Source organism: Neophocaena asiaeorientalis, unplaced genomic scaffold (genome assembly GCF_003031525.2).
Source record: "Neophocaena asiaeorientalis asiaeorientalis breed wild unplaced genomic scaffold, Neophocaena_asiaeorientalis_V1.1 scaffold327, whole genome shotgun sequence".
Lineage (NCBI taxonomy): Eukaryota > Metazoa > Chordata > Mammalia > Artiodactyla > Phocoenidae > Neophocaena > Neophocaena asiaeorientalis.
This window is the reverse complement of record NW_020174560.1, coordinates 4450967-4475046: the sequence shown is the minus strand read 5'-3', so window position 1 is coordinate 4475046 and position 24080 is coordinate 4450967. Positions and strand designations below refer to the sequence as shown.

Below are 24080 nucleotides of genomic sequence, written 5' to 3'. Positions count from 1 at the left end.
TGGGTACAGGCCAGCCTTATTGGCCTCAGCTGGGGAACTTGTAAAAAGTACACATTCCTGGGCTCTATGCTTGCAGGTTATGATTCAGTCTGTTGTGTAGTCTGAGAATCTGTATTTTTGACAAATATCCCAATGACTTATTAAGTAAATTATGGTAAATCTGTACATTGGAATACTATGCAGCTGTTAAAAAAGAATTGAGGTGACTTGTATGTTCTTATATGGAAAATTCTCCAACATATACTTTAAAATTTTTGTTTATTTATTTATTTATTGCCATGTTGGGTCTTCATTGCTGCACGTGGGCTTCCTCTAGTTGCAGCGAGCAGGGGCTGTTCTTTGTTGCAGTGCGTGGGCTTCTCATTGCTGTGGCTTCTCTTGTTGCAGAGCACGGGCTGTAGGCGCATGGGCTTCAGTAGTTGTGGCACGTGGGTCCAGTAGTTGTGGCTTTCGGGCTCTAGAGCTCAGGCTCAGTAGTTGTGGCGCATGGGCCTAGTTGCTCCACAGCATGAGGGATCTTCCTGGACCAGGGCTTGAACCTGTGTCCCCTGCATTGGCAGGTGGATTCTTAACCACTGCGCCACCAGGGAATTCCCTCCAAGATATACTATTAAATGAAAAAATGTAAAAGCATAACAGTTAATATAGCATGTTCTTTTTCTTTTGGCCACACCATGTGGCTTGTGTGATCTTAGTTCCCCGACCAGGGATTGAACTCAGGCCCTCAGCAGTGAAAGTGCTGAGTCCTAACCACTGGACTGCCAGGGAATTCCTAATATAGCATATTCTTATTCCTACTTGTATATGCATAGAAAATTTCTGGAAGGATACAAAAACTTGTAACAGTAGCTGCCTCTTGGCAAGAGAACTGTGTATGGGTCTGGAATTGGGAGACTTTCTTCTTATCTTTATTATCTCCTTTTTCATTTTATTTCTTCTTCTCCTTCCCTTTCTGCTTCCTCCTACCATTTGTGTTTCGTTTTAAATTAAAGAGAGCAAGCTCTGGGACTTTCCTGGTGGTCCAGTGGTTAAGACTCCACACTCCCAACTGCAGGGGGTGCGGGGGTTTGATCCCTGGTCAAGGAACTAAGATCCCGCATGCTGCTGGGTGCGGCCAAAAAAAAAAAAAGAGCAAGCAAGCTCTGCAGGTGATTCTGACGTGCAACCAGGTTAGGAAACCACAGCTACACATCACATCTCTACATCTCACAAAGGCTGTCCCTTCATGTCTCAGATAGTTTACTGGTTTTGGTTAAATTTTTCTGAGCTGTAGATCCTTGACCAGATTGCTGATGCCAAGGTCTGTGGGCCTCACCATAGGACTTGGGAGGTAGAGACATTCTCACGTGAGGTGGTCTCTGGTGAGGCTGTGCTTCACCAGCCTGACCACAGGGCGCTACAGACGTGAAGAAATTGCTTCAGGGCAGCCAGTATCAGGGGGCTGTGGGGAAAGAACACTGGATTTCGAACCAGACCCATACCTGGGTGTGAATCTTGGCTTTGCCCTTTCGTTTCCTCATCTATAAATTGAGAAATAATACTGCCTTGAAGGGTGGAGGTAAACACGGAAAAGGGGGATGTATATAAAGCTTCTGTGAGGCCCCAGATAGGTGTTAGGCCTCCCAGATGGTGTTGTTACAGTTCTTATCACCAAAGGTTGCCTTTGTAGAAAAGGAGCCCTGTGTCACCCATGGAAGGGGAAGAGTGTTGCCACGGACACTCATTGTACCCCTCCCCCACCTCCAGCCGCTGCTTTGATGGGAGCACTCCTATCCATGCAGCAGCATTTTCAGGCAATCAGTGGATACTCAGCAAACTGCTGGATGCAGGGGGTGATCTTCGACTCCATGATGAGAAGGGTCAGAACCCGCAGACCTGGGCTCTGGCAGCAGGGAAGGAACGCGGCACCGCGGTAAGTGTGGGCCCGCTCTGCAGGCACACCCCAGGCAGAGCACAGGGCTGGGAGTCGGGCGCCCAGGGGCAGAGGCTGGTCCTGGGGACAGCACAGGACTTGTAGTGGCCTTGCCATTGACATTGGACACACAGGCCTGGGTTGAAGCAAGTTAACCAACTGTAAACCTTGGGCAAGTCTAGTGAACTTTTCTGGTCATCCATTCAGTGGGGAGGGAGAACAACTGTGGTTTCGTCTGACCCTTAACTAGCACTTGTCGTGCATCAGACGTTCTGAATTAAATTAAATACTCATTTAATCTTTACAACAGCCCTCTCAGGTAGGTACTATTATTGTCCCCATTTTACAGATGGGGACACTGAAGTGCATTGACATTAAATAACTTGTCTGTAGCCACTCGCTGGCAGGCATAATGTGTTTTAATGAGGGCTAAATAATCTAACAAATGTAAAGGGCACGTGGAGGGAAGGGGGAGATGGGCAGAGTCCCTTCCCTCTGGTTCTCCTGCTCAATAGCTATTGGGCCTTGGACAAAAGTTAAAATACTCCTGCCTCAGTTTCCTCATCTGTTGAATGAAGGATTTGGAGGTAATTATTGCCAAATGAGCTCCCTGAAAATGGAATCATCTCATTCCATATCTTTAGGAAGTCACTTGGGCCCTTCCCTTTCCAGAGATTTCCCTGTGGGGGGCTTCTGTCTCCTCAGAGCACTCCCCTCAGACCATTCCAATCCCACTGAAGGCCAGGGTGGCCATTAGCTGTGTGGGCATTGACTGTCTCTGCCATGTGTTGCAGATGGTGGAGTTCATGCAGCGCTGTGCCGCGCACATGCAGGCCATCATCCAGGGCTTCTCCTATGACCTCCTGAAGAAGATTGACTCCCCTCAGCGGCTCATCTGTGGCCTGCCCCGGTTTGGGGGCCTCATGCAGGGGTGAGTGCTGCCTCAAGCAGACTGGGATGTTCTGCATCACCCCCGCCTTCCTTGTGGGAGCCCTCGGTCCCCTCCACATTAGTCCCTTCCAGCAACTGGCCCACCCAAAGGGGTGAGCTTGGAGGGAGAGGATATTGCCATGAAAACCTTCAGTTGTCCCCCGGCTTCCAGGAACGTCTGGGGGAAGTGAATTCTGGGCTCCAGTGGGAACCACCCCATGGTTAGCAGAGAAGGAAGGAACTTTTCAGGCCTGGGCTGCCCAGCAGAAAACACTTTCTTAGCAGAGCAGCTGGCTAGCTTTTTTTTTGTCATCTCGGAACCATGGAAAACGTGTTCCTTTATTGGAACATGCATCCTTTATATCCTAAGGTTGCAAAAGACACAAATGCTTAATTTAAGGTTCCTTGGGCTGTTTTAAGCTGGTGTAAGACTTGCTGCCACCTGGGTGGGCAGCCTCCCCTTGTCCCCATCACAGCTGCAGGAGGTGAGCTCCATCCAGGCTTCTCTTCATGCTCAGGAGAGTTATTTTAAGTTCCCTGGGCTTTAAGACTTAGGATTTATATGTGGAAAATTCTTTCCATTTTGATTTTCTCTGACAGCATCTTTTTCTGTGATCAGGGTGAGTAGACTTGTCACACTCTTCACAGGCTCCCGCATCTCATTCTGTGCACACTGAGTCCTGGTTTTCCTCTCATGACCTGGATGCTTCTCATGCAAGATGAGTTAACGATTCCCTCGAGGACCAGTTACTCCTAACTGCTCTTCTTGCTGCCACTCTTGTCCATCTTGGTTCTTTACTCAGCATCCAGAATGACCTTTTAAAAATGAAAATCGAATTGTGCCGCTCACTGCTAAAAACTCTTTCAGGGTCTTCCCCAAGGCTATCAGGTTAAACTCCCAAATCCCCCATCTGGCCTTGGAGCCCATGCTTGGTTCAGCTCTTCCATCTCTCACACCTCCGCTCCTGCCAGCGTTAGGATCTTGGCAGACCAAGTTCCTTCTAAAAGGGCCAAAGCCTAGTCCCTGCTGCTGTTTTGTGACCTCAGGCCAGCAGGTTTCCCCTTTCTGGCTCCATTTTTCCCATCTGTAAAATGAGAAAGTTGGACAAGGTATGCTTTATGATTCTTTCCAACTTTGACCAACTCTGTTCGTTATCTGTTGTACTAATCCCAAACTTAGTGGCTTCAAACAACAATCAATATTGGTATCTCACATAATTTCTGTAGGTCAGGAGTGGCTACACCCAACTCAGCCATTCCAATAGGAATGGCTTAGTTGGGTGGCTCTGGCTCAGGGTTTCTCGTGAAGATGTGGTCAAGATGCAGCTTGGGCTGCAGTCATCTGGGACTGGAGGATCCAGTTCCAAGGTGGTTCACTTGCATGGCTAGCAAATTGGTGCTGGGTTGGGCCTCCCCATTAGGCTGCTGGAGTGTCCTCACAACATGGCAACTGGCCTCCTCTAGAGCAAGTGCTGCGAGAGAGATCAGGGCAGAAGTCCCGGGGGTCTGGCCTTGGAACTCACACCACTCCGTCATTTCTGCAGTATTCCATTAGGTTAACAGGCCAGCCCTCTGTGACCTGTGTGTGGCTACACAAGGGCATGAATACCAGGAAATGGGAATCACTGCGGCCCTGTCAGAGGCTGACTTCCACTGTCAAGTAGTAAAGACAAAACCAACTACGCATTCTGACAGCTTGGTTCAGCGTTGTTCCTCTAGATATGGGTAGTTAATCCTTACTTTTCTCCTCCTCTTTTAAATATTTCTAGAAGCCCTAATGGCTCTCCTAACCGACTGCCTAAAGCTGGAGTCATTTCTGCCCAAAATATCTACAGCTTTGGCTTTGGAAAGGTAAGAGGTTGCTACCAACACTCAATGTTTGCAGGGCTAACTGGGGAATCGCCTGGCCCTGGCTCTGGCCCTGGCCCCAGGGCCCACAACTGTGTCCAACTCTTCCTTCCTATGGAAAGTTAAAATACTCCCTCTCCAAAGTGTTTTTTTTTTGTTCTTTACTGCTCTTGCAGGACAAGTACCACCTCTTAGTGTTCTTGTCCTTACTGAAAAATGATGAAAACCTTGGAGAGTTCTCTTGAATGCCTTTGGGCTAGATTTGGGGAGTTTTAGACAATGATCCTTTAATTCCCAGCGAAGGCCCCAGGCATGTTCTGTGGGTGTCTCAAGAGGCGCCTGAGGCCTGGTGCTTCAGGCCGGCATCTGACCTCTTTCCGTGAGCCTGTGGTTTCCTCGCTAGCAAAAGGGAAAGGGTATTACAACCTTGCAGTGCCTCTTGGAAGATTAAAGATAATAAAAAGAATTATGTCCGGTGCATAGGGGTATTCAGCAAATTGATAAATAGCAGCTCTCTCTATTTTTAGCTGGCTGGTAAAATTCTGGAGGAGTTTTTCCCCACCATTTGAAGCTGTGCCTTGCTTTCAGTTTTATCTCACAGGGGGCACGCAGCTGGCTTATCTAGGATCTCTTCCAGTAATTGGAGAAAAGGAAGTGATTCAAGCTGACGATGAGCCCACCTTCTCTTTCTTCAGTGGCCCCTACATGGTCATGACCAAGTAAGTGGAAGCTGGCCAGTGGAGGTGAGACTTAGTCCCACAGGAAGGATGGACTTTAGTGACTTCTTTGTGTGTGGAGGGTTTCTGCCCAAACACAAGGACACACTGAAAAGCAGATGTCTAGATCAGGATTTCTCAGCCAGGACACCATTGACATTTTTGTTATCCTTTATTGTTGGGGGCTGTCCTGTGCACTGTAGGATGTTTAGGAGTGTCCCTGGTTTCTACTCACTATATGCCAGTAGCAACTGTGTTTGCCTCCCCGCAGCCCCCTACATTTGTGATTGTGACAACCAAAATGTCTACAGACAAGGCCAAATGGCCCCTTGTTGAGAACAACCGCTCTGAAAGATTACTCATGACAGTGTTTCAACCTTTCTACTCTCTAGAGAATTAGAGGCAGCATAGGGGTGACTGTCTGGCCTCAGGTCAAAGGGTACTGAAGCCCTGCATGGCTCTCACCAGCCAAATGCAGCAGAGGCGGCAGTAATAGGATTTGGCTGCGATGAAAGTCCCTGGGATGTTCTCAGTCCCCAGAGACCTGCCTACTGCGGGATCACAGGAGTTGTCCTGGCCAAGGTCTCTTGTCCTCCTTGAACCTGGCTGCCTCTTCCCTGCTTAGAAGTCACACCCTTCTAAAAAGGCCTCTACAGACCCGCAAGGCTCTGTATCCCCTGCAGATATGCTTCTTGTTTTCCTGCCCGTGCCACAGACTTGTTGTCACATCCCCTCTTCTTCTGTCCACTGCTGCGGCCTTTGCCCACGTCATCACTGTCCCTCCCCCAGGCTAGCCTCCTAACTGGCCTCTCATTCTCCAGACCACCCCTGCCCTCCCATTCCCCATGCTGCTGGTACCCTTGTCTTTCTAAAATACAAACCTGATCAAGTCCCTCCCTCCCTTAAATCCTTCAGTGACTTCCTGCCACCTGCACTAAGTCCCTGAAGTGCTTTAGGCCCCTGGGGGTGGTAGGCGGGAGGACCCAGCAGTGCTGGGGTGGGGGCTTTACAGAGTCTGTATAAACACTCCTTCTCTGGTCTCTGGCTCAGAGCTCCTCACTGAAGCAGTGGCTGCTCATTCCCTTCTGCTCCCGCTCTCTCCTGCCCTTGTAGCCTTCTGTGGAACGGGAGCAGGGTCACGGTGAAGGAGCTGCATCTTCCCACGCACCCGCACTGCCGTAGGCGGCGGCTGGCTGACTTGTTAATTGCTGAGCTAGAGCACAGCAGGTGAGAAGAAAACCCAAGAGCATTTCAGACCCAAGTTCAGGGCTGTGCAGGGCTGTGCCTGAGGGTGGAGACCAGCCCCCTCAGCCTCAGCATTTCCTCGTTGTAGGTTGATTTGACTTCCCAGGGCTGCCGAGAAAGAAGAAGAACTCATGAATAGCCTGAGTGTGGGGATGGTGGTGGTAGGGGCTCAGTTCAGTCAGCCGATCAACTCCCCATGACACGTGTCTCTGAGGTGCAGCCTTCAGGCCTGGCGGGCTCTTCTGCAGCCCCTGAGCCCCACCTTATTTTGGGCCCTGTGCCCATCAGGTCAGCGTGTGCAAGACTATCTTCATAGAGCATGGCTCTGCTGGAGACCCACGTGTCTGAGGAACCATGTCTCTCCTTGGAGGACACGCTGATGGGATGGGTCTCAGTACCTTAAGTTTCCTGTGGCTCAGGGGTTAGTCTTTCAAAGGGGCAGGAAATCCATCCTCGGTTTCATACCAGGGCTGCTGAGGCCTTGGAATAGGCCCTGGCTCATCGAGTTCTCTCCTGAGGAAATCACTCAACTCCTGTAAAGCCCGATCCTTCCTTTTGGAGAAGTCATCCTAAAGGGACTCAAGGAGGCTGGAAGGGCTCATAGACGCAGCATGGATTTTTTTTTTTAATATTTATTTATTTATTGCTGTGTCGGTCTTATTGCAGCACGTGGGATCTTCCTTTGCGGTGCACGGGCCCAGTAGTCGCAGCATGTGGGCTCAGTTGCCCTGTGGCACGTGGGATCTAAGTTCTGTGACCAGGGATCACACCCACGTCCCCTGCATTAGAAGGTGTATTCTTAAGCACTAGACCACCAGGGAAGTCCCCACAGCGTGGATTTTGATGTGAGGGTCTATGACCTTGGGCCTGACATCTCCCTGACCTTGGTTTCCTCATCTCTAAAATGAGTGTAACTGTAATGATACCTTTCCTGCAACTGGTTGTTAGGATCGAGTTGATGTGTGTAAAGTGCCTTGCTTAGTAGCTCTTAGTGACATTGTCGTTGATGACCCTAAGCCCTCAGGTTCTGATCAGTGAAAGGTCAAGGGTTCCACCAACAGAGACCCCTACTCCCACCCCATCCCCCTTTCTCGGAAGAACATTCTGTGCAAATAGTATTTGTTTGGAGTGCGTTCAGGGTGCCAAGAAGAAAGGAAAGTGCCCATCTTCCATCATGTCCTCTTCCCTCTGCCTCATCGGAAGCCTCCTTCCCTCTGCAGCAAGTTGCGGCATCCTCACCTGCTACAGCTGATGGCCGTGTGCCTGTCCCAGGGCCTGCAGAAGACCCGCCTCCTGTACGAGCGCGTCGCCGTTGGCACGCTGTTCTCTGTCCTCCATGAACGGGTAAATGGCCGTTTCCCTGGGTTTTTCCCTTGCTCCCCCCCACCCCCCACCCCAGCTCTCCCTTCTCTTCCTCCCTCTTCCTTCTTCCCCAGCAGAAGAGTTGAGAAACCTCTTAATTCTTTACTCTGTGGGAGCTATATAGCACACCATTTAAGGCTGATCAGCACGTTGGAACTAGTGTGAATTTATTACTGTTTGTCTTGCTTTTTTATCAGACATCTAAGAGCTCAGTAGACCCAGAAAACACATAGCCACACTTTTAGCTAACTATAATCAAACAGCCTCTGGTCTTACTTCCCGGTATTTTCACTGGTGCCCTGCAGGACCTTTATATGCAAGTCTTTATCAGTCCCCTCTCCCTTTTCAGACTTCCTGGTGGAGGCGGGGACATATTCCCTGACCCACAGACTCCCTGGGAAACATGCTTTGGGCTGACATGTGGCTTCAGAGAGGTCCTGAAAGATTTGTTTTTCTTTCTCCATGACTTTGTTCTAAAGACCCTGGGCTGGAGTGAGAAGAGACCCTCCAGGAAGGGCGCTTCCCTGAAATGGCTCGCCATTCCTCCTGCCTGAGCACCTCCCGTTAGTGTCCTAGTTCCCTTTCCTCTCCTTGGGTGAGGGCGTTAACTTAAAATGCCACTTCTCTGGGGAGAGACCTGTTATGATTGGGTACTTTGGTGTGAGTGAATTTCTGTCCTCCTAGGATGAACTTTCTAGGTCATCTGACTGTGGTAGGAGATGGAGTGTCCTTTACGTGTCTAGGTTCTCCCGCAGCACAGGCTTGGCTGGGGATGGGGAGCGGGGCAGGTGCATTGCTGGTGGTGGCAGGCCCACTCTGGAGGTGTGTACCAGGCTTTGAGGACTTTTCTCCTCATTTTTCACGGTATCAAGCAGCTTGGCTGAGGGAAAGGAACCCAGGTTTGGAGCCAGGGGCCCTGGGTCAGTGGGACCTTAGGCCGATCACTTAACTTCCCTGAGCTTTAGGTTCCCCAGCTATAAAATGGGCACACTAGGTGGCTGTCGTGAAGATCAGTTGAAAAGACTTTGGGAACTACAAAGCATTCTACAGTGTCGGGGGCCGCAGTCCCCTTTGTTCTGGTGGTTCATCTCTTGCTTGCAGCGGGCCCAGTTCCCCATACTGCACATGGAGGTGATCGTGCACCTGCTACTCCAGACCTCCGACGCCCTGAGATACCTGCATTCTCGGGGCTTTATCCACCATTCCCTCAGCTCCTACGCCATCCACATCGTCTCCACAGGGGAAGCGAGGCTGACCAACCTGGAGTACATGATGGAAAGGTGGGTGCACCTCAATCATGATGTCCAAACGGGATCTCCCTGGGGGTGCTTTGATATAGAGAGAGACTCTGATCTGGGCTTGACTCCTCATTGGTGGGCTGAGCTGGCTATCCATGGAGGAAGAGGTTTCCCAGTGCCTTGCCCTGTCAGCCAAGGTCAGAGGGACTTTGGGGGAGTTATTTCTGCTCAGGACATTCTCATTTTAATAAACATTTAACGAGCATGAGTACACATTAGCCAGCATGTATAAGTTTTCAAAATTTTCTGTGGCTTCACACAACCGAAGTATTTCTCACTCACATTGCACTCTGGTGTGTGTGTGTGTGTGTGTGTGTGTGTGTGTGGGTGTGTGTGTGTGTGGGTGTGTGTGTGTGTGGGTGTGTGTGTGTGTGAGGGGGTGGTGGCGGCATTCACTATGTTCCACGTTCCTCCCCGCTGTGGCTCCACCATCCCCCAGGCCTCAGTCCCCGCACTGTATCCTCTGCATTGCTGGTCAACGAGCAAGCCTGGAGGGACGCAGCGGGGCTTAGGGACTACCTGCAGCGTGTGCATCGTCGCTTCCCACTTTACATTGGCCAGAGCCCAGTCACCTCTTTGCAGGGAGGCTGGGAAATGCACCACAGCTGTGCATCCTGGAAGGAGCGAGAAGGCGATGGGTGCTGGTGAGCGTTACTGTCCTGGTCCAGATGGGTGGGGATCAGTGCTGTGAGGGAAGCAGTGACAAAAAACAATGCCCTTATTCAAGGGTTGGTGGATGGGCTTCACTTCCCGTTTGGCAGGAGTCTGAGTCCTCCTGAGAGTTGAGGGCTGGCCCCCATCTCCTGCCCCTAGGTTCTGGGGAGCAGAGGATCTCCCCTGTGCTTCCTTGCTGTTGTCCACAGCTCTGAGCCCTAGGCCCAGGGTTGTTCCTGTGCTGCTGTGAGGCCTCAGCCATGGGCAGACCCATGGCTTAGATCTGCTTACCTCCACTTACCCTGGTCCTCACCTACCACCATCGCTGAGGCTTTGTTTCTGAGTCTCTCAGCAGGTCTTTGCTGCTCACATGCTCATAATATACTTCTCTCACTACATGAAAATCTCTACCAGGGCAGGGATTTCTGTTTTATCCGCTGCCGTGTCTCAGATGCCTAGAATAAGCCTCCACACAGTGGGAGCTCAACATGTTTAAGTGAATGAAGTGGAAAGTTTCACTTCCTTGACCGCATGAGCCCTTGGTGTCTCTGCCTGGAGAGGGGAGCAGGGACCAGATTGTGCTTGACCTCATGGACCTTGGCAAAGAGTTTGAATTTAACCCTAAGAACACGGGGATGCTGTGAATGTTTTTTTTGAGCAGAATGGTGTCATGGCTGAAATTTACAGGTTAAGCAGACCCCCTCACTCCTGCCATGTGGAGAAGGGGCTGTGACGGGACGAGAGAGAAGCAGGGGAACAGCTAGGGTGTGACTGGAGCAGTTTTCCATGTGGGAACCGGTGGAGGCCAAACAGCTGTCACCAGTTGAGTGGCTCAGTCTCAGATCTGGTCCATTCTCAATCCCAGTGGCTCCCATGGCCTAGATTAAGTCCCGGCACTTTGCAGGGTGAGAAGCCTTCCAAGGTCGGGCTCCGCCTACAGTGCCATGCTCGTCACCTCCCACTCTGCCTGGCCATCTGAAGACACTTTCAGTCCACGCCATTTCCCAGCGCTCTGCTCCTTGCCTCCGGAGTACCTGACACTCCCTTTTATCCTTTTAAACTCACTTCTGACACAGTCTCCCACCACACCCCGTGAAGCCTATACTGAAGCCCTGTCCCCACCTCACTGAGCAGATTTCACTCCCCTGCAGCCGAGTGTCTCTGCCCCCCGAGATGGCGAGCTCCGAGAGGGCAGGGGCCATGAGTTGTTCATCTTTAGCACCCACCTCAAGCCTACCACACAGTAAGTGCTCAGGAAGCATTTGAAGTGAATGGTTGAGTCTAGCTGAAGGGAAACTTTGAAATGATTCGGAACAGGGTTCACCACTTTGGCTGTGTGTTCAAGGGCAGTAGAAGCTAAGGGATTTGGACATGTTTGCTGTTGATAACAGGCTTTTCAAGAAGGCTGACAGAACCCAAGCTGTTTGCCAGTGATGTGGCGCCATCTGTTGTTGAAATGGAGGTATAACAGTTTCTTTGACTTGAGCTCTCCAGTAGAAATGTGAATCCTAGAGTGAAACGGAGCTTTGGAGATGGCCAGGCCCAACGCTGTCCTTTTATAGAAGAGGAAACTGGGGCCCAGAGAGGTGAAGAGGTGGTCTGAGGTTACCCAGCTGTGGCTAGAATCAGGTGGTAGAGGACGTTTCCTGGCTTATAGGGGCAGGATGGATTGGAGGTTGAAGGTAGAAAAACCAGCCAGGAGGCCACAGGGCAGGGCCTGGTGGTGACCAAGGAACCAAAATAGAAGGGAAAGATGTGAGATGCACCGAGAAGCTGGGGTCCACAGACTGGTCAAGTGAGGGGCTGTGAAGTAAATGGGTAGGAAAGTGTGAGTTCTTTTGGGCTTGTTGACCTCAGAATGGAACTTTGGGCAGAAATGTCCATCAGCAACATTTGACAGCTCATAATGTGAGTTGATTACCCAAGAATACAAAACAGCTTTCAGTTCTACATTTATTTTTGGTAGCACTCTATTCAGGCCGGTACAGTTGTTGAATGTCATCGTTAAGGGTAGCACTCCATCTCTTGGTGTAAAAATGATACAGCAGTTTCTCCTGCTCTTCAACTCCTTCTCAATGGAATCTTTAGAGCTGGAATTGACCTTGCAAGTGGTATCACATAGCCATAGCCAAATGTAATTTTAATGATGTCAAAGCTGAAGCCCAGAAAAATAACTACCATGGAATGACAGCCAGAAAAGAAACTCCCTTCCTACATCCCACTAGCGTTAACAGAGAAGGAAGAGGGATCAGAAGAGTGGAAGTAAAAGAGAAAGGATATAAATCCTGATTGTAAATAACTTGTCCCTTGCCTTAGGCAGCCGGAGAGGCCCAAGAGGGTCATTAAGTGTCTCCTTTGGGCAGTCAGCCTACAAGGTGAAGAGCCGAGTATGCTAGGTCCTCAGAATATATCTCTGACAATAAAACACGACATTGCTTTTCCTGTGATACTAATATAACATTTGCATGTGTATCCACGCTGTTCACATGGCACCTAGGCCACACTTGCCTATTGAGCAATACAACTAGAGAGTCTAAATGTACCATCTTTCTTTTTAAAAAAAGAGAGAAAACAGAACAAAAATACAGTCTTTTATAGCTTCATGGCTTCCTGAACTCATTGCCATCTATCAGAAGTTCTACCGGAAGAAATCTTACTTAGGGAAGTTTGTTCAAAGTCTGAGAAGTCCATCCCATCCTCTAAAAGCTTTCCTTTGCCAGCAAAAGGAACTTCTGGTTACTTGCTTTTTAGGAACTTAATTTTTTTTTTTTTGGCCACGCTGCACGGCTTGCAGGATCTTAGTTCCCCGCGGGAGACTGAACCCGGGCCCCAGCAGTAACAGCGCCAAGTCCTGACCACTGGACCTCCAGGGAATTCCCAAAAACTTAATTCTTAATTATCAACCAGCAGTCACCAAGTCTTTATCAAATGCCTACCATAATGTTCATATTAATTCCTTACTTGCTTAGTGCTTTATGGTTCACCGAGTGTTCCCACACGTGTGATCTCATTTGATGCTCATGACAGCTGTGGGCAGAAGTCAGTGCTGATCACCCTGAGGACTCTCTTTGGCCCAGAAGACATTTAGGATACTCTGACTTAGTTCTCAAAGAGCCTGGTTGCAAAGTTGAGTTATTCAAGCCAATCAGTGAACCTTTGAGTGCTAAACTGAGAGGGCTCATTCCCAAGAGGGCAGAGCTCAGAAAAGAAGCAATCACGAAGAGCTGGAAGAGTCTCAGAAGGCTTTGATAAAGCAGGTGGGGCTTGAGGGGGTTCTTGAAAGGGTCTTAGGTTCATTTAATCAAAAGGTAAGCATTGAGGCCCTGGTATAAGTTTAGAGATACGGTGATACAAGAGACAGGTAAGTGGCCTACCCTCGTGGAGCTGACTTTGGTGGAGGGGAGACAGATTATAAACAATAAATCAATGAACAAGAAATTCAGATAATAAGTCCTCTGAAGCCAGTAAATTGGGACTACTTTACATTAGGTGGTCAGGTAAGTCCTCTCCAAGGAGGTGATTTTTGAGCTAATACTTTTTTTTTTTTAAACATCTTTATTGGAGTATAATTGCTTTACATTGTTGTGTTAGTTTCTGCTGTATAACAAAATGAATCAGTTATATGTATCCCCATATCCCCTCCCTCTTGCGTCTCCCTCCCACCCTCCCTATCCCACCCCTCTAGGGAGGGATGGAGCTGATCTCCAAAGCATGGAGCTGATCTCCCTGTGCTATGCAGCAGCTTCCCACTAGCTATCTATTTTACGTTTGGTAGTGTATATATGTCCATGCTACTCTCTCACTTCATCCCAGCTTACCCTTTCCCCTCCCCGTGTCCCCAGGTCCATTCTCTACGTCTGCGTCTTTATTCCTGCCCTGCCCCTAGGTTCTTCAGAACCTTTTTTTTTTTTTTGAGATTCCACATATATGTGTTATGAGCTAATACTTTAATTACAAGAAGCAGCCAGTCGTGCTAGGATCTGCGGGCAGAGCATGCCATGCAGAAGAAGCCACCGGTGCAAAGACCTGAAGTGGTAATGTACTTGGCATGCTGGAGAAACTGAAAGAGGGCCCCTGTGACTTGAGAGGAGTGAGTGAGCAGGAGAGAGCGGCCAGATGAGGTGGGAGGCAGGGCAGGGCCTGCTCGGGTAGGAACGGTAAGGAGTTGCAGGCGTTGGAATAGCAGGCAGTGTGGGTTAGCTCAGGGTCTAGCTGGTTTCTGGAAGCTCAAGGAGGTTGTCAGTCTTCAGAGGCAAATGTTTTCACACACGTGCGGCGTGGTGATCACAGTGATCCTTTAAGACATGAGCCCTACTTTGTGTTTCCTTCCGTAGCCGGGATGGAGGTGTACACAAGGACCTGACTCGAGTATCCCTCCCCACCCAGCTTTACAACTGGGCCGCCCCGGAGGTGATCTTACAGAAGGCAGCCACAGTGAAGTCAGACGTCTACAGCTTTTCTGTGATCATACAGGAGATTTTAACAGGTAGATCAAAGAGCTCATTGACGGTGACCAAAGTCCCTATACTTAGGTTGGAATTTTTTTTCCCCCAAGAGTTACTTAGTTTTAGGCAAAAAAAACTTCTTTAAGGAAACTTCTTTGGGTTTATGGAAGGTATAAGATGATCTCCCAGAAATCTTTCTCTTTTAACCTGTTCTTTAAGACTCAGCAAAGCCCACCTATCAGCCTGTCAGTGGTAATGCATTTAATCCAAGGAGCGTTTTGAAACTGAATATTGCTGTCAATGCTTAGGGAAGGGTCTCTGTGAGGTGCCCCTTAAGAACTTTTTTTTTAATTGAAGTCTAGTTGATGTACGGTGTTGTGCAATCTCTGCTGTACAGCAAAGTGACTCAGTTACACACATAGAGACAATCTTTTTTTGTATTCTTTTCCATTATGGTTTCTCATATTGAAAAACCATATTGAATATAGTTCAATATATATATATTTTTAAAGAAGATGTTTGGGGTAGGAGTTTATTAATTAATTTATTTTGCTGTGTTGGGTCTTCGTTTCTGTGCGAGGGCTTTCTCTAGTTATGGCAAGTGGGGGCCACTCTTCGTCGCGGCGCGCGGGCCTCTCACTATCGTGGCCTCTCTTGTTGCGGAGCACAGGCTCCAGACGCGCAGGTTCAGTAGTTGTGGCTCACGGGCCTAGTTGCTCCACGGAAGGCATGTGGGATCTTCCCAGACCAGGGCTCGAACCCGTGTCCCCTGCATTAGCAGGCAGACTCTCAACCACTGCACCACCAGGGAAGCCCTATAGTTCAATATTGAATATAGTTCCCTGTGCTATACATTAGGACCTTGTTGTCTATCCATTCTAAATGTAATAGTTTGCATCTACCAACTCCAAACTCCTTTCCCCCATCCGTTTTGGCAACCGCAAGTCTGTTCTCTATGTTAAGAACTTATAAACGAGGGGGAAGGACTGGCCTCTGAGAAGTAAACTGTGAAATCAAACACACCCAGAATCCAGCGTATGTATAAGCAGTGTCACTTAAAAGACATAGAAACCCTTCCAAACATATAGAACTCTAAGGTGAAGGCATACATGCCACATTCACTAAGGGGGTGAGAATCAGCCCCCATTTAGCAGTGTTTACAGTCTCAGAGGCAAAAACCACACCTTCCATGACATGAATGTATTGGGCAGGCCTACTTCACACCAGGAAACATTCCCTTGTGGTCCCTAGGTCTGCCAGCAGAGAGTCCATACCTACATGAGTCTGACACTATTTTTTCCTGTCTCTGTGGCAGGGATTTCCCTGTTATTTGGGTCAAGTGGTTTCTCCTTTGTTATTGGGCTTCCGGTAGTTTTTCTACAGAAAGAAATTAATTTTAAAGAGGTTGAGTGACTTGACAAAGGTTAGACAATTTCATGTGATTTCTTAATGTCTCTCCTTCCTATGGCTTTTTCCTTAACAGACAGCATACCCTGGGATGACTTAGATGGCTCAGTTATTAAAGAAACCATAGTGTTGGGAAATTATTTAGAAGCTGATGTCAGGCTTCCGAAACCTTACTATGACATTGTTAAGTCAGGCATCCAGGTCAAGCAGAAAGACCGAACTATGAACCTTCAAGATATCCAGTATATTCTGAAAAATGACTTAAAGGTAAGCTGTGAAGTTGTTGGGAGTTTATTTCTGCTTACCTATCTCAGGGGATAGGGAGTTAGAGACCAAGAAGAAGCTAGAGACCAAGTTGTAGGATATTTTGGAAATCTTCATTTCATTACACCCTTTCTGTGTTCCCAAGAAAATTCTAACTGCCTAACTTGGTGAGGGCAGCAGGGAATTGTGGAGGGAGGCTGCGGAGTGTCGGTACATAAAAGGGACACCCTGTAGGCACACAGTGCGATTCAATGAATGACAGCTACTGTTATTACTTTTCTTAAAAATTTATTTTATTATTTTTTTTGTATTTTTGGCTGCATTGGGTCTTTGTTGCTGCACATGGGCTTTCTCTAGTTGTGGCGAGTGGGGGCCACTCTTCGTTGCGGTGAGCAGGCTTCTCATTGGGGTGTCTTGTTGGGGAACACGGGCTCTAGGGGCACGGGCTTCAGTAGTTGTGGCACACGGGCTCAGTAGTTGTGACTCACAGGCTCTAGAGCGCAGGCTCAGTAGTTGTGGTGCACGAGCTTAGTTGCTCCGCGGCATGTGGGATCTTCCTGGACCAGGGATTGAACCCATGTCCCCTGCATTGGCAGGCAGATTCTTAATCACTGTGCCACCAGGGAAGTCCCTGTTATTACTTTTTAAATATTGGTAATTAACAGTTAATTCGTTTATCAGGACTACAGTCAGTCTACCCAACTGGGGTAACGGGGGGTTTGTTTGACACCTAGATATGTTTCTAAAATACCGGTGACATTCAGATGATTGCAGATATGTCCTTGCCAGTACTTCCCTTGTTACAGGATTTTATTGGAGCCCAGAGAACTCAGCCAACCAAGAGTCCCAGGGTGCAGAGATATGGACTCCATCCTGATGTCAATGTCTGTTTAGGAGTGACTTCAGAACATCCATTGCAAATAAAAGAGCTGAAGGAAGCAGGTATGGCCTTAACCCACAGGTTTTGACATGAATGTGTTCTGAGAGCTGTAACTAATCAACTCCTCCAAACTATACTCATAACTTATACTGGGAAGGATGGATGCCTTAGGGAAAAATCAAGATCCTTAAAATTATTAAGTTAAACTTTTTGGGCTCCATATACACCTTGACTGGATCCAGAACTGTGCAGTAACAATCTGTTTCTTTCTAGTATGATTTAGGAATGTATTTAATTGTTTCACAAATAAAAACGGTGATTTTAAAATTTAAAACTATTATCTGCTCATTATAGAAAATTCTAAACAATACAAAGAAGATTACTTAACATTTTAATTCATCAGAAATAATTTGTTAACATTTTGGTGTTTCCTTCCAACCTTTTTTCTAAAGCCTTACTGCTTTTTAGTACACTTGGAAACCTTAGAGCTCTGAGCTGGAAAGGACCTTGCAATCATCTGGCTTGATGCCCTCATATTCCAGATGCGAAAACTAAGGTTCAGAGAGGTTGTGGCTTGCTCACAATTCCAGGTTTATTACGCAGCTGGAACATAGGCCTTTGGATTCTAGCCAAGTGACTATTCTCTGACTCTTTGGACAGGCCTGGAAGCCTCCAGAATGGCCCTCCAAGCTCTTATTACTTTGGCTTCTTCGACCCATTCTCTGCGAGCTGTACACCATCAACCAGGGGTGGTGGGTAGTCAGTCCTGGAGTTAATTTTTGAGGTATTATCTCTCTCAGTGCAGTGGATTCTTGGGCAGTGTCTCAGCTTCTTTTATCAGATGCTCACAAAGAGCACAACTTGAACTGACATGAATATTCAAACACCTTTAGTGTAAAGTATGAATTTAGTCCTAAGATTCAGGGGCCTGTAATTTGCTTGTCCTGAAGTTACGCATGTTTTGAACATACTATAACTTAAGCTTAGAACATTTCCTCCCGGGTTTGATCCTTCCCAAATTTTCTTTTTTTTTTCTCTTACATATACATATATATATATTTATTTGGTTGCACTGGGTCTTAGATGCAGCAGGTGGGCTCCTTAGTTGTGGCAGGTGGACTCCTTAGTTGCAGCATGCATGTGGGATCTAGTTCCCTGACCAGGGATCGAACCCGGGCCCCCTGCATTGGGAGCACCCAGTCTTAACCACTTCGCCACCAGAGAAGTCCCCCAAATTTTCTATCTCAACCCATGTCAAAATAGTTAGAAATACACTCTCACCCTCTCTGTGTGTATCTGGTAGTCTTCCTAACTGGAAAGGGAGTGGGAAGATAAAAAGCTTTTTTCTGTGTTCTCATGCTGCTGGAGCAACAAGCCAAGGCTGCTGAGCTGCTGCAATCGCTTTAATCAGCTGCATGTTGCTACTCTTTTCAGCAGGTGGTCAGCTTCATTCACCAAGGCGTCACCCCACTCTCACCGAGAAAGCAACACCAGAGCCTCTGGTCCCAGACCCAAGTCTGGAGGCCCAGGAGACACAGAACCAAGACGCTGCTTCTCCTGCTTGCTCTGTGGGGGAAGAGGCCAGGAGCCCCAGCCCAGGTCAGGCGAGCCTCTGCAGCTTCGAAATCAACGAAATCTACTCAGGCTGCCTGGACATGGGAGATGACAAAGAGGAAGAGCCCCCAGGAACTGGTTCATCTCTTGAGGGGGCCAGACAAAACCAGGTAGATGAACTGAAGTCCATGGAAGAAGAGTTGGAAAAGATGGAGAGAGAGGCGTGCTGTTTTTCCCATGAGGACAGCAGCTCTTCAGAAGCTGACACGGAGCTCTCCTTTGAGGACTGGGGCTGGCATAGTGGTTCACTGAGTTCACCCAGCCTGCCTGAGCCAGCCAGAGGAGCCAAGGGCAACGTGAGCAACAGGTCCCTGACCGAGCAGTACATCAGTAAGTGTGTGCTGAATCTAAAGATTTCACAGACCTTAATGCACCAGAATGCCAATTTGCTGAGGAGTATTCAATGGAAAATAGATAAGCTTGAGATGACACAGAAGGAGCAGGAGGGCAGGTCTCTGTGGGCTTCCTCAAGAGAGTTTGCAAACGGCTATGACTGGCCTTCAGCCCTGGGCCCCCCAGCTTCAAGCTATATTCCTCCTGCCATGCAGCTGCTAGGGAACCTGCAGCTGGACACTGAGGGCAACTGCCCGACCTTAGCAAAGTTTCCAAGGACAATGAGAGACTTTCAAGGAGGACATTTTGGCAAAAGGTCCAAGAAAAGAAGCAGCTGTGGCTGGACACCTTTCACCCCTTTCCCCCAAGTCCCTGAAGAAAGCACTAGGGATCAGTCGGAGAAGGGCCAACAGGTAAGGCTGAGAAGTGGGGGCAGGGCAGCATAAGCAGGATCTGGAGCCGGGTTCAGCATTGCCCCTAACCTGCGAGCAAGGACTGACGTCAGCACAGCCAACTCACAGTGGGGTCCTCTTGGCTTTGGGAAGTAAGGCCTCTAGGTTGGAATTCCAAGATAGATAACTTTTTTTTTTTTTTTTTGTGGTTTGCGGGCCTCTCACTATTGTAGCCTCTCCCACCGCGGAGCACAGGCTCCGGACGCGCAGGCTCAGCGGCCATGGCTCACGGGCCCAGCCGCTCCGCGGCATGCAGGATCCTCCCAGACCGGGGCACGAACCCGTGTCCCCTGCATCGGCAGGCGGACTCCCAACCACTGCGCCACCAGGGAAGCCCAAGATAGATAACTCTTCACCTCCTGTTCCAAACCCAGCACACAGCCCATGTCCTTCTCTGTAAATTCAGAGAAGTTTGAACCATGTGAAATTGTCGTTCTATAGGTTAAAATAATCAAGTATTGACACTTTTATATAGTTCAGCTCACCAAATATGGTATCTTGGGCAGGTATTAATCCCCATCTTAAATTGCTTATTCATTCATTCATTCACTCATTCAACAAACATTTATAGAGCAAGAGGCTATTTATTAGACCCTGGGATATTATGATGAATGAACCACAAGCTCTACTATGAGTATTTCAGACACCAGTGGGGGACAGAGGGACTCGATAGTCAAAGAAGATGCCTCAGAAGATGTGAGAAACCATGGGTTGAAGAGTGGTTCCTCCATGAGCTTCTTAAGGACAGGTCTTACTCATGCTGTGTCCCCACACCAAGAAGGGGGCCTAGCACGTAGAAGGTACTTGATAAACAGTCATTGAGGGAAGGACTAAACGAATGAATTTGAACAAGTTCACACATGCAGAGCTGGCAGCCTCTTGAATCAGAATTTTAGAGGTGGATCGAGCCCATCCTTTTACAGAGTGTGAAGCTCAAGCTCAGAGACTTAAACTTTCCAAGGTCCACTGGTGTGGCTGAGAGCGGGGTGGAGTAGGAGAGGTCAGCACCATTGGAAGGAAGATCTTATTACTAAAATTATTTAGAGTTTCTGGCTCATGGTAATAAAAAGCAGGCTTTTGGTGAGTTTTATTATTGTTTTAAAATCCTCCACCTGCAGTGCACCCGCTTAGGCCTGCACAGGGCAGACGACTCCCACTAACCCCCATGCCTTGCTGCGCTACTGCCGAGGCCCACAGCTGGTCGGGGCAGGTTTCTGCCTCCCAGTCCAGTGCTGTTTCACTGTTCCCTGCTGAATTTCAGTGAGGCTTCAGTCCTCACTTAGAACATTTGGAAAAGCCTTGGCATTTGTTTTTATGTAAAGAGGAGGCACAAAGAATTTACTTAGATTCTTAATTTTTCTGTTTCTATTGGAAGTTAGAGTTTGCTAGAAAACCATTAGAAGTAACTTTTATTGTATACTGTGTTTTGGTTACCTATTGCTGTCTGACAACAACAACAAAAGCCCAAACTTAGTGACTTAAAATAACAATGTTTTATTATTTCTCATAATTCTATGGGTCAGGAATAAGACAGGGCTTAACTGAGTGATTCTTCCATTCCATGTGGCACCGGCTGGGATCACCCCCTCGACTGCATTCAGCTGGAGGCTGGGCTGGGCAAGAAGGTCCAAGAAGGCTTCACTTACCTGTCTGGTGCCTTAGGCTCCCCCAGAGGGCCTCTCTCCGCGCTTGGCTTTTCATTCAGCCAAGCTTCTCTGCAGCATGGCAGCTGGCTTCCCAAGTGAAAGCTGAAGCGGCCAGGCCTCTTAAAAACTAGGACAGTGTCACTTCTGCTGCTTTTCTGTTGGTCAAAGTCATGAAGCCAGCACAGATTCAAGGGGAGGGAAGTAGATTGCAGCTCCCAAATGGCAGGGAGGGAAGGAATTGATGATAGTCATTGTTGGAAGCCACCTACTAGTACGTGAGACTATGTGGAAAACAATTACCATATTTCAATTGTTCTTTAAAAAGGGTACCCTGGTTTTCTAGCATAATCAGGAGTAAGGCATTTTCACCTCAATGGTTTTTTCAGACAATTGAAGTTCATTCTTTTAATTTCTCCATTCTCAAATTTTTAATCATACTGAATGAAAACATTACAAACTTCCCATTATTCTAAATACCTATTTTGGATATATTCTAAATATATACTGGCCTTTCCTTGGTGACCATGACATTTTTCTGAGCATCTGTTATTGTGATGTTCCATGATACAATGCTGCCGCCACATAAGAGCCTCTGGAGGTCATATTCCAGAGAGATTATGATCATTTTTATGTATCTTCTCACCTTTAGGCATCTTGCTGCCATCCCCAAATCTCACATTTGTTGCCTTAATAGGTTAGGAAATATAATTAACTAAGTTTGTTAAAATTGGAGTAAGCAGATCCCAAAGTCTTTCCATTGGATAAAGGGCATAGACTTTCATTTATTTTGCTTCTACTATTTCCGAAGTATTGTGGCCTTTTTTTGTTGTTGTGTTTTATTTTCATAGCATCCCCCTGGTGGATTTAGGTAGATATTATTGTCCCTGTTTTATGGATGAGGAAACTGAAACATAAGGCTCTCTTAGGTTAGTCTGAGCAAAGGTCAGACTAGAACCCAGGGCCTGGGGCTCCTGCCACAAAACCTGCTGCCTTAATTAATATAGGGGAAAGTTTGGGGATTTTTTAAAAATAAATTTATTTATTTATGTATGTATTTATTTATTTTTATTTTTGGCTGCGTTGGGTCTTCGTTGCTGCGCGTGGGCTTTCTCTAGTTGCGGCGAGCGGGCTTCTGATTGTGGTGTCTTGTTGCGGAGCACAGGCTCCAGGTGTGCGGGCTTCAGTAGTTGTGGCGCTCGGGCTCAGTGGTTGTGGCACTTGGGCTCCAGAGTGCAGGCTTGGCAGTTGTGGCACACGGGCTTAGCTGCTCCGCGGCATGTGGGATCCTCCCGGACCAGGGCTCGAACCTGTGTCCCCTGCATTGGCAGGCGGATTCTTAACCACTGAGCCACCAGGGAAGTCCAAGTTTGGGGATTTTTGATGTCTATTTTGTCTGCTCCTTCTCCACTTGTGCCCTGTTCAGCCTGGAGTTCTGGGGGCCAACATTTCTATGTAGAGGCCTCCAGCTAAGAGATGCGTTACTAGATGTGAAACATGCAAAATGAAATGGTCTTGAGAGGTCTGGTTAGTTCTACACACTTAGCGAGAATGGCTTTAAAAATAGAATGTGAAGGGACTTCCTTGGTGGCGCAGTGGTTAAGAATCCGCCTGCCAATGCAGGGGACACACGTTCGAGCCCTGGTCCGGGAAGATCCCACATGCCGCGGAGCGACTAAGCCCGTGCGCCACAACTACTGAAGCCCGCGCGCCTAGAGCCCGTCCTCCACAACAAGAAAAGCCACCACAATGAGAAGCCCGTGCACTGCAACGAAGATTAGCCCCCACTCACGGCAACTAGAGAAAGCCCGCACACAGCAACGAAGACCCAACGCAGCCAAAAAAAAAAAAAAAACATATATATATATATAGAATGTGAGAGTGAAGGGAAGAGGAATTCCTTCATCAAAGCACTGAAACATGTCTACTGATTTTTAAGCTGCCATCTCTTTGTGGTCCTGGAAAACAGAGCAGAGGTGAACAGTTTCAGCCCACTCACGGAGCCAAGGACTGTTTGGAAAGAAACAGGAACCAAAATACCAGCAGGTGGGTTAACATTGTATTGTTCTTTGTGTCACCATGTCTTTAGACTCCCATGTGACCCTGAGGCCACTTAATGATCTTCATATGTCTAGTGACAAAGAGACTGTGAGAGATGAGGCATAGTAACACAGAAACGGATCTTGGCAAGTTCTCTCCGTTGCATAAGTGAGAATAGTGGTATAATGGAGACTTGCAGGGGACATCAAGTGGCTGGCAGGTTAGCCACACAGAACTCATCAGTTGTCAAAAGTAAAGCATCCTGCCTTTCTGAAACTGCCCAGATTGTGGGGTTTTTTTTTTGGTTGCACCGTGCAGCATGTGGGATCTTAGTTCCCCATCCAGGTACTGAACTTGCACCCCCTGCATTGGAAGCACAGATTCTTAACCACTGGACCACCAGGGAAGTCCCCAGATTGTTTTTCTTATAAAAAGAATTGCCAAGTATTCCACGCGCCAGTGCTACAGAAACCAAACTATGTGAAAACCAGTGTTGTTCAAAATAAGTGTCACTGACTCTGGGGGACAGAAGGAGGGGGTTGAACAGTATCACTGTTACCTTGCGGCCTCTGATTTTTAGCCAGATCAACAAAATGAAGTGGTTTCAGCACAAATCACCAGAAGGAGAGTGTATGCGTATGCTGGGTTTTTAAGAACTTAGGTAAAACAAATTTTATTTTGCATAAGAGGAATTATTATTATTATTTAAATTATTTATTTATTTTGGCTGCATCGGGTCTTAGTTGTGGCATGCGGACTCTTAGTTGCATAATGCAGACACTTAGTTGCGGCATGAGAAGTCTTGGTTGTGGCATGTGGACTCTTAGCTGTGGCATGCATGCGGGATCTAGTTCCGGATCAGGGATCGAACCCAGGCCCCCTGCATTCGAAGCATGGAGTCTTACCCACCGGACCACCAGGGAAGTCCCTGCATAGGAGGAATTATTAATGGAGCAATAAGTGTTTTTCAAGATAGAGTATTAATCAATTTAGTTTTCCTTTTCTGTGGTTAAATGGCAACATTAATCCACAGCTTG

The 24080-nt window shown here is 47.9% G+C and overlaps 1 protein-coding gene across 2 annotated transcripts in view; it reads left to right on the top strand.

Moving 5' to 3' along the window:
* Window positions 1-24080, top strand: part of TEX14 (testis expressed 14, intercellular bridge forming factor) — an 84571-nt gene that overhangs the window by 28535 nt on the left and 31956 nt on the right. For both annotated transcript variants that reach the window (XM_024757567.1, XM_024757568.1), the window contains 12 exons: window positions 1747-1912; window positions 2707-2843; window positions 4612-4693; window positions 5279-5409; window positions 6520-6633; window positions 7872-7995; window positions 9115-9293; window positions 14300-14451; window positions 15894-16084; window positions 16888-17023; window positions 18396-19321; window positions 22943-23049. In XM_024757567.1, coding sequence (XP_024613335.1) covers window positions 1747-1912; window positions 2707-2843; window positions 4612-4693; window positions 5279-5409; window positions 6520-6633; window positions 7872-7995; window positions 9115-9293; window positions 14300-14451; window positions 15894-16084; window positions 16888-17023; window positions 18396-19321; window positions 22943-23049 — 2445 coding nt within the window. The remainder of the gene's footprint in view (window positions 1-1746; window positions 1913-2706; window positions 2844-4611; window positions 4694-5278; window positions 5410-6519; window positions 6634-7871; window positions 7996-9114; window positions 9294-14299; window positions 14452-15893; window positions 16085-16887; window positions 17024-18395; window positions 19322-22942; window positions 23050-24080) is intronic.